The sequence below is a fragment of the Scaptodrosophila lebanonensis genome, unplaced genomic scaffold (genome assembly GCF_003285725.1).
Source record: "Scaptodrosophila lebanonensis strain 11010-0011.00,11010-0021.00 unplaced genomic scaffold, SlebRS2 tig00000024-arrow-pilon, whole genome shotgun sequence".
NCBI classification, from domain to species: domain Eukaryota; kingdom Metazoa; phylum Arthropoda; class Insecta; order Diptera; family Drosophilidae; genus Scaptodrosophila; species Scaptodrosophila lebanonensis.
This window is the reverse complement of record NW_022060538.1, coordinates 11,564,145-11,574,633: the sequence shown is the minus strand read 5'-3', so window position 1 is coordinate 11,574,633 and position 10,489 is coordinate 11,564,145. Positions and strand designations below refer to the sequence as shown.

The following is a 10,489-nucleotide window of genomic DNA, read 5'->3' as shown; positions in this document are numbered from 1 at the left end:
GTTCCATTTGTTTCTTTTAATCAACTAGTAGCAAATAGGAATCTATCCCCATTTTGATTACGCACTCTTAGCTAATGAGCGGCATAATGAGTAAAGAAAATGCCAAATTATTGGGCTAAACGATGAATAGACAATGCCGCCACAGGGCAACTACTAAGTATGCAAAAATGCTGTAGAATATTTTCTGCTGAAAAACTGACCATTTGCCCACTAAAGTAAGCTAAGCTGGCTAAAAGCAAAGTAGCTGGTAAGCAGGCAGGTCCCAGACTCTGGAGATAAGCCACAACAACAATTGTGAGGGCAGTTTTTCTCTTCGTTCGGCGTTTTCTCTCTTTCAGTCGCTTCTTGACATGCGCTCTCCGGTTGCTTATCTGTGCGGCAGATATAGAAAATTGATCTGGCGATAAATCGAGCTACTCAATTTACAAAAACAACCCAAGCCGCTTGTAGCTGCTGTTGTTGCTTGACTTTTACCTCGTCTACATGTCTTTGGGAGCGACTGCCGACTGACTTCAGGTATAACTCAGGCACTCGGACATATACATGTAAACGGAAGCCGGATTTGTGAGCGGCTCGCTCGCTCCTGAGGATCAAACGGATGTTTAATATTTTGGCTTAGAGACATTCTCATTATATTTGAAAACAAAGGCAACGGGGCGGTCCTGCCGCTCACAGTGTGAGCGAGAGTCTGTGGCCAGGATTTGAGCATTTAGCAAAAGGGTAATCCTGTCCATTAAAATCTATTTGCATACTCTTATTTTTGTTTTACTAGGTAATTGCGCATGGATAAGCAACGCAATGATCCCAGCCTCGTGCTTCGTCAAAGAATTGAGCGGCTGAACCTTCAAACGGACTGAAAGGCTGGAAACGGCTGAGCGTGTGTGGCTTAAGCTTGCGAAACCTGTCGAAACAGGTCATGGGTCACGGCCCACATCTGCCTTCACCTGCCTTCACCAGCCAGGGACGCGTCGCGACGCATGCGCGAATTGCGTTAATCATGCCTGTCGCCGTTGCCTTCCATTGAGCATTGGATTACTTAATCAACGAAAATCTATGAATTAAAAGTATTACTGAAAATCCGCCAGCTTCTCTCACTTGTCGTCTGCCGAGTTGCGCCTGCGCGGCTCTTTTTCGCTCTTCTTCAGCTGTGGATTGAGGTGCGGCTTATACGCCCACTGCTTTGCCTAAAAGTTATCCCAGAGCTTATGATTGCGGCGATTTAAAACAGTTCAAGCACAAACTAGAGCCATAAGTTAGTCTTGGGCTGAAGGCAACCGAAATGGGGCTCAACAAGTCACATCAGTTACAGTTCTGATCTAAATTATACGGATTAGATCTTAGAGGTAACTGCTTCGTAATTTTAAAAATGGAATAATTACAATTTAAAATCATTTATAAAACACAGCCTTTCTAAAAATTTAAGTATAAATCGGAATGGTGACCAAAATTAAATAGCAGCAAAAATTCAAATAATATTGAAAGCAACCATTACATTTACACTTTATGAGTCTAAGCTTTGGTTTTTAAAGACTATAGATTCTTTAAGGAAAAGCAACAAGCTCACGCTGTACAACAACTACACCAATCCTATGTAAATAGAAATTCTGGATATCAGTCGAATATACTAGTCGAACAGACTAGTAAAATAACTCTTTTCGGCTATAGTGGTGTCAACATTTACAAAAATTATTAGAAAATATTGTCTTTTTGCAATTTGTATAAAATACATATTTATTAAAGGAATTCAACATTTTTTAATTCAATTATGTATTTAATTAATGCATATTATTTTAATTTAAGCAAACTATAGTAACATTAAATATTTTGGTGACTTTTATCTTACTAAAGTTAATTAAACAATTTTTGGACCATCATTATCAAACTATTTTATAAAAATAATATTATTAACTATTTAACAACAACTATTATATCAAAACAAGATGTACTTTATTTAATATATCATGTTATTTGTTTTGAAACATTATAATAATTTTCTATATAACTGTATAAATATGCCTTCATTATGATAGTTGGAATGCTTAAATCACATTAAATCACATATAATAATGCTTCTAACCTGCTTGCACTCCAAAGTTTCTTTTTCAAACACAGTAATAATTTCTTTGAAACGGGCCATATATTTGCTGATGGTTTTTAGTGAAAATATGCTTTTTAAGTATTAATAAATAAATAAATAAATAAAATAAAAACTTTTTTTACTTAATTATGGCACTTAATTTACTATTTTAGAAAACTATCAAGTGTATATTTTTCATAATTCAAAGCTGAGTTTTTAGAATCCATTGTTATGTCCCTATACTGAACCAATCCCTATTTCTTAGACCAATTTGTTAACAGTTAAATTTCAACAACTAGGCACATTTAAGTTTCATTTTTAATATATATCGCCTCTTTAATGGCTGAAAATAGCAATTCTTAATTAAATGTAAGCTTTGTTTGGAGGCAATGTTCGAAAATCCGGCAAATAACATTTTTAAAGGAATAAATAAATATATTCAATAAATATGACAGTAAGTTTATGACACGTTTAAAATTATTTTTTATTTTTCTTACCAAGTCTTTAGAGGCTGAATTATTGCTGACTTATACAAATAATTCGGCCTAGTTTTTGGTATTATATTTTGGGCTATTATAAAAATCAAAAAGTGAAAAAAAAATTTGCAATGCCGAAAACGCAAAACACATTGGACAAATAGCTGGCAGAACTACAAATTAAGACCTAAACAATGCAAAGCCAACAATGTGCAGAAAAACGTCACTGATGACAGAATGATGAGGATTAGAGCAACAAAGCGATGGCTATATAGAAGCATGGCCACACAATTTTCGCCCGAGTATGTACATGTTGCGGAACACACACACACACACACGAATACATGACACACGTACACACATACACACACATACATATATACATAGACAGCGTCTCTGAGTCTATTAAAAGTCTAAAGGCAGATAATAAAGGGCCATTAGGACTTAAAAGGGCTCAACCCAGCGGCGAGCAACGCTTTGTGCGCAGAGACAACAACAATACTAACAACAACAAAATCATTTGCCGGGTTCGACAGCATCATGGGCAGAAGGCAGAATGCACACGGACCTTGCCAAAGTCGAAATGGCAATGGCAGCACCAACGAAGCATATTTAATTCCAAATCCCCGCAGGCCCAAAAACTCTGGGTTAGGGTAGGTTTTTGGCACCACGATGATGAAGATAATAACGATGTTGGCTCTGTTGGGATGTGTGTCAGTGGAATGTATGAAGAGTGCGTCTATTTACTTTGGCCAACGCAATTTCAACAATTTGCTGTCTCGAACCCATCGACTACTACATCTACTCGTATACGTCTGTATAATATTTGCAACTGTTCGTTGTTTGTTCAGCCTTGCCAACGAAAATTCATTTTGCCTTACTTAGTCCCATTTAATATTGTTCTACGCGATGCGTTTGGGCTGTGCTGCCTTTGTGGAAAGGATTTGTTGCTGCCATTATTGTCCGCAACCGAATAGAAAGAACTCGATCTACTCGATCCAACTTGCCAACACCGAGCGCTTCGTAAAGTCACAAAAGTGAATTTTTGCTTTTTAACTTTTTGAATTCTGTTGTCCCTGTGTGTCTGGGGCGAAAAGAGTGAAGGGAAGGGAGTCTCAGTCTGAGCTGACGAGTATCTGTCTTCACTGGGGCAGTTTTGTGACTCTATTGTTTGGCCAACTGCTAGGCGGCATGGCTGCCATTTCAAAAATTAATCCCGACTTTGGTCTGCTCATGTGGAAAAACTATGCTAATTTTCATTTTGATTTCATTTCCAGCCCGCAATGTCTTTTGTTAATGTATTTACATAATTAATTTGTGATTAGTATGTAGATGTTTGGACAATGTGGTTGGTACCTACGAGTATGCCGTTTCGATGGCAGGCATCTTCATAAACAGTGCTATATGTTACATATAGAATGAAATTTTAAATAGTGATATGACAAATATTTGAAATCTGTTATATTTTGCATTACCAAAAATAAAAAATCTAAATAGTTAGTTGTTCCTCTACCTTTAACTTGTTTTTTTTTTTAAAACATTTGTCTTTAGACCCAAAATAATTTAACTACAATGTTAGAAATAAATAATCTTAAATAATGTTTCTAATCATTTATCAAATTATCTGAAATGATCTGAAACTTGTAAACATATCCTTTTTCTATCAAAAACTTACCAATAACTGCGCCTGTAAACGAACTTAAACTTCCAGATTTTGTAAGCAAATATATGTATATAGTCTGCAATTTTCAAACTGTCGCAATGGAAAAAATATTTGTCTTCTTTAAATATACATATTAAAATATGTAGCAGCCAGCCGTTAGCTGTCCATTTGTGTCTGTAGAAGACAGCAGATACAACAAAATAGAACGCTACAGTCGAGCAAGCCCGACAGTAAAATAGCCTGTATCTCAAAAAAAAAAAAAAAAAAAAAAATTAAAAAAATGTTAAAAAAATTAAATTATTTAAAAAATATTTAATTAATTTATTAAATTAATTAAGAACATTTATTTAATAGATGCATAGAAGACATCTTTATGTACAGTTTTACATTTACATCACTTGTCTATGCTTGTTTATATACGTGTATATATAAGCAACAACAATACCAGCTGCGGGCAGCGCTCCAAGCAGAGCATGGGCAGCGATTTTATTTATGGCTATAACTTTCTTCAGAATTGACCTATCATGATGAATACGCATACGGGCATACGGACAGATAAGCACTAACTGGACGTAACTACTAAAACTGATTTTAAAATTCCAAGAATTACGGAAGTTATAAAAAACAAGAGAGAACGCTACAGTCGAGCAAGCCCGACAGTGTAATACCCTGTACCCAGGTAAACTTCCGTCACTGAGTTATATGCGCCCAAAGCAGCAGCAAGAAGAGGAAGAAGAAGAGCGAACTTGTTGCTGCAGTTTGTGGGGGTTGTACTGGCGAGAATTTGTTTCGCTAATAACTTTTCTTAGAATTGACCAAATTGAATAAAATTTTAAACAACAGTAGATAATTATTTATAAATTATGTGTGCAAAGTTTGGTTTAGGTAGCAATTGAAATGTGGACGCTATTGACGAAATTCTGTAGCGGGGGAAGGGGGGGAAAATTCCAAAAAAATAAAATAAACTCGTCCTTACTCGGGCCTAGGAGAATCTGGATGCCAACTTTGGTTATTCTAGCTTTTATAGTTTCTGAGATCCTTGCGTTCATCCAGACGGACAGACGGACGGACAGACGGACGGACATGTCTAGATCGATTTCTCTCGTCATGCTGATCAAGAATATATATACTTTATGGGGTCGGAGATGCTTCCTTCTGTATGTTACATACTTTGCACAAACCTAATATACCCTTTTTACCCTACGGGTACAGGGTATAAAAACACGAATTGAATAAACTTGACCTGCCTAGGGCTTAGGGGAACCTGGATACCAAGTTTGGTAATTCTAGCTCTTGTACCTTCTAAGATCCTTGCGCTCATACAGACGGACGGACGGACGGACAGATGGACATGGCTAAATCGACTCGGCTTGTCACCCTGATCAAGAATATATATACTTTGTGGGGTCTGCCACGCCTCCTTCTGTGTGTTACATGTACACTCGCACAAAACTAATATACCCTTTCACCCTTTGGATACAGGATATAAAAAGATTTAAAGGCAAAGGTATACAAGATAAACACTGAAACACACTATAAAGTGTTATAAATTGGAGAGCTTTTGATAAATAACCTGACCCTGTTGATAAATAGTCCTTGATCGTATTGATAAACAATGGATGTTCCTTCCGCCTATAATAGGGAAAACTGGACAGTTTTAAATAAAAGCACTCCGCTAATAACAAAAGTTACAAAATTCAAACATTTTAAAGAGTAATAACTTTAATCCTTTTTTTGGAAAATACATATACTGTCGCATATGCTATGACTGTTTTGAAAAAGAAGCATGGGTCGGCTATACAAAAGACGCCACACAGACTCTTCCACATACATTCAGATATCAGCGGCACTATCAGTATCCTTTTCTTCGAGATCGTTTAAGAAACGTTTTAATATTCGTAAGCGGACTCTAAGTATTATGTGAAATATACAAGCATATCTCGCTTCATTTGAAACCCCACGTTTAGTACTACTTTTTTAACGATTACCCCCAGTGGCAGCGTTTTTCATTTCAAATGCAATACACAAATTATTTTCGTTTCATAAACTTGGCTCTCTATATTGTATTTCTTTATAAACTTTAAAGTTTTATGCTAAATTCATTTATATGAGCTTACAACTAACACGTTACTTATGTATTAACTGCGGCATCTAAAGCTAATTAATAACAAAAAGTTCAAACTTTGTGGAATGCAATTTTTGAATCACATCGTGTGTAGATTTCGAAAACATGTTCAAGGCGCAACTCCAAGAGATTATTTAAAGGTTTGCAGCAACAATGGTTTGTTGATTATTGTCCCAATTTGTTTGTAAGTTCTGTGTTCTTCCGAGCACACTTTGTTCATACGCACACACGCACAACAAACTTATCACAGTTTCCAGCACTACGAAGGCACTTCAAGTGCACGAATTTGCCGTCGGCAACTGGAGGTCGCTCCTTGAACTCCTCAGATCTTACGCTGACTGTACATATCGGATATCAGACGTACAATGGTGATGTCGCCGATGGTCTTGCGGAAGAAGAGCTCCTCGATTGTGAAGCTGGAGACCTTGTGCATTTGAGAGACGACGCCGAGGAGGGTCTGGAAGCGTAGCGGCTGATTCGGATGGGTGCGAGAGATGTAATTGTGGAGAGCATTGCGTGCATCATTGTGCATGGCTGCCACTTTGCTGGACTCGAGGAGACCACGCGACTCAGCGGAAGCACTGGAGTTGGGACTTCCGCTGCCCGTCAGTATGGAGCTATTGGCCAGATCTTCTGTGGAGCTAGCAGCCGGCGGCGATTTGCGGAAGAGGGAAATGGCGCGCAGGCACTCGTACTCTGTGCTATCAATGTTCATGTGGCACAGCTGATTAAGCACATCCTGGAATGCGTGCACCTCCCTGGAAACAATGTTCACGATCTCGCGATTGGCGTTCTCCGACTCATAGACAAAGAGCAGTTGAGCGAAGTTCATGGGCATCAGATACTGAGCCATGGCTAGTATAAAGAACTCCTTCCAGGAGTCCTCCAGCAGTTGCAGCTGATCCGGCATGGGCAGTTCCGTAAAGGCGCGCACACTCTTAATCCAGTTGACGTTCTTAAACAGATGCTCAGCGGCCGTCTCCTTAATGTGCTCGGCAGCCATCAGCGGCGGTGTGGGAGGCAAGGCACGCGTGGCCAGCGCATTCATGTAAGCTGCCGTGGGCGAGAAGAAGCCATGATGGCCCTGATGCACGGGATGATGCGGCACCCTTGGCACAGATAAGTCCAATACTGCCGGTGGCTGAAAGGCGGCATTCAAGCCAGGATGCGAATGCGGATGCTGTGGTATAGGCATGGGCAGACCAGGAAAGCCCGTCAGAGCCGCCGTATTCATCAAGATTTCCGGCGGAATCTGTGGCATATCCCCAGCCCCTAACATAGCATCCTTATACATGGCCATGTGACGACGTAATGTCGAGTTGCGTGGCCCCCGCTCATGTTGCACGGCATCCTTGTTCATGCCCACCTCGAAGCATTTGCGCAAACGGCAAGCGCGGCACTGATTCCGGTGCGTCTTATCCACAACACAGAGTCCTTGCTTCTGGGACTTGCACACATACTGGCGGGAACGGCGTATGCTGCGCTTGAAGAAGCCCGCACAGCCATCACAGGCATAGATGCCGTAATGTTTGCCAGAGCTGTGGTCCCGACAGACCTTGCACGGCACATGGTAGAGTATGCGACCTAAAAGAAGCAATAAAGGAAAAGGCATTGGTTAGTGTTATGTTTTAAAAGTAAAAACAGATAGCTGGGTTTGAATATGCTTAAAATATCTGTAATACTTACTCGATGCTGCTGGCGACAGCCTCACGGAGTTATATTTCTGATCCATCATATCTGGTGAACCCTCCGAAGTTTGCATGCCGATGTGGGGCGTAATTTTGGCGATTTTATTTAAAACACTTGCGAGATGAGAATTATTAACTACACTTCTGACTTCTTGCACTAAGCAAAATAGTTGTACTTTGCTACAAAATTCGTCACTTTTCAAATTTTTCGATTCGTATTAGAAGCACAAGGACCACGGTTCTTGAATGTCGGCGAGCTGTTTGCTGCGTTTTCGGCTTTGCTGCCACCGTTGTAGTTTACTCGTTGAGATCACGAATGCTTGTGTACTGTGCTCACCACCCTGCTCCTGTTTTAATAGTCCTGGCCAGCCAAATCCTGTGCAATGTACCATTCATCAAGCAGTCGATCACCCTTAGGTAGGCAGCGCACTCGTTTATTGGTCGATTGCACGCACGCCTGACAGAGTTGGCCAGCTATCGCGCACTCCCTCGCACGCACAGCCTCTAACGCAAGCGCTCTCGCAACCTTTGATCCGCAGGCAGACTGCTAGTTGGGCTGCCATTGCGAAAATTCATTGAGCACACACACTCACACACACACACACACAGCAGCCGTCGCTCATTCTCATCATGCTCATCATTTTCAGCATTGTTGGGTTTTATGGCCTTTTTCCGTTGACCGCCGCTCAGGCATACCTGCGCTCTTCTGCTCTTTTTCGCGCTCTCTCCCTCTCTCGCTCTCTTTCTCCGCAACTTCATGTGACAGTTGTTAATGAAACCAGGCGCATCTTTATAATTTTTTGAGCACGGCATGGTTGTCGGTTTATGGCGCTGCCATTATTGCCGCTTTGTGATTTGTGTGAAGTACCTGTGGGTACGTTGCTTTGTCTGCCCCTGCCCCTGTCCCTGGCCCTGTCCCTGTCCTTGCCCGTCATCGTGCAATTGAGCAAGGGTTGTTAGAGTTGGCCGCCGCCACCGCCGCCGCTGCTTTGGCCGACGTTTTTATTGATTGTTGCACTCGACACCCATTGTTGCCCATTCACATTTCGAATAATTAAACATTTAATGACACAATACGAGGAAAAATATAATTTTTTTTTTTGAATCCGTTTGTCCGAATTGTTCAGCATCACATTTGATAATGGCAGAGATAACGCCATCCTTTAAAGAAAATATCTGGATGTCTCATTAATATCTTTGAGTTATATCGCGATTAGGAAATTCTCTAAATTTGCTAAGAACCATTTTTTAAATTCCAACAATTGCAGCACATATCTTTAATATCTTCAAAATGACTGTTTATTTTAAGAATTTTTACAAAGTTTAGTTATTCTCAATAAAGCCAACGGTAGAAGAATATCCTTAATATAAATTATTATATATACCATTCGACTGCCAGAATCATAGTAACAGAATTCCCGGAGTTTTAAGGTTGTTCATCTTTTTGCACTGTTTCGAACGTCGACAAAATGTTTTTCATATTCCTATCATATCTTTTAAAGCAGCGGATTTTACGACATAATCATACTTATAACAAATTATAAAATCTTATATATCACATATGTTTATCAAATATAACGCTACACCCTTGTCGTACCATGTCGTTTTATACCAATGGTTAAAATCCACAAAATTCAAGCTTTTCTATATATTTATATAAAATATTTAAAAACTTTTCTTTGTCTAAGTGTTCAAAGCTACTCTTATAAATAAAATATGAAATAGAAGATTTCGCTATAATAGAAGAAATATTTCTAATCGATAGACATTTTCTCATATCTGGGATAAGAGACAAACCAAAAGCAGTGCATTTGTGAACAAATTATTATTAATATACATATTTCACATTCATCGAGGTATTTCCAAATTCGCAAATTTTCAATACATATTACTATAGGTAGTTTGATGTTCAAGCTCGTGGTCTTTATATAATTAGTTAATAATGCTTTTTAGCATAATCATTGATCTAATGGGGAGATTTTTCAACTACTTCCAAAGCAGATAAAAAGAACAACTTTTTCTTAATTGAAGTCTTAATATATTTGTGTATTGGTGTATTTTATGGATTCGTGTATTTGGATATGTCATTATTTCAAATACGTAGACGTAGTTGCACCCACTCCCAACATTAATTATAACATTATATTCACAATCTACTCGTAAATTCCATATAAGCTGCTCGGTGCATTTCAAATTACATTCTTTCTATGTGTATATGTATTTCTATAATTGTTTTAAGAGTGATGTAATTGACAAATTAAAAATCATAGGGACATCAAGTGAAGGACAAAGCAGAGAAGCTATAGGAGCGAGCTAGCTAGATCATCGAGATTCTCAGGCATTTCCAGCTCTGGGTGAGAAGAAGAATATACTTATCTATAATTGAATATTAAAATACTAATTTTAAAGTTAACCGTATCAAAATTAATTACGTTCCTACAGAATGTCGTGTAGATGTGT

The 10,489-nt window shown here is 38.9% G+C and overlaps 1 protein-coding gene across 1 annotated transcript; it reads right to left on the bottom strand.

Annotated features, from left to right (window-relative positions):
- Positions 1-6,663: 6,663 nt before the first annotated feature.
- Positions 6,664-8,103, bottom strand: LOC115621539 (protein tailless). The gene is made up of 2 exons (XM_030515205.1): positions 8,028-8,103; positions 6,664-7,925 (listed from the first exon to the last, which is right to left on the bottom strand). The coding sequence occupies exons 1-2, from the start codon at positions 8,101-8,103 to the stop codon at positions 6,664-6,666; spliced, it is 1,338 nt and encodes a 445-aa protein (XP_030371065.1).
- Positions 8,104-10,489: the final 2,386 nt, after the last annotated feature.

Coding starts and splice junctions, on each gene's coding strand:
- LOC115621539 (XM_030515205.1), bottom strand. CDS start 8,103: ATGCAAACTTCGGAGGGTTCACCAGATATGATGGATCAGAAATATAAC. Junction 7,926..8,027: donor GCTGTCGCCAGCAGCATCGA/GTAAGTATTACA, acceptor TGCTTCTTTTAG/GTCGCATACTCTACCATGTG.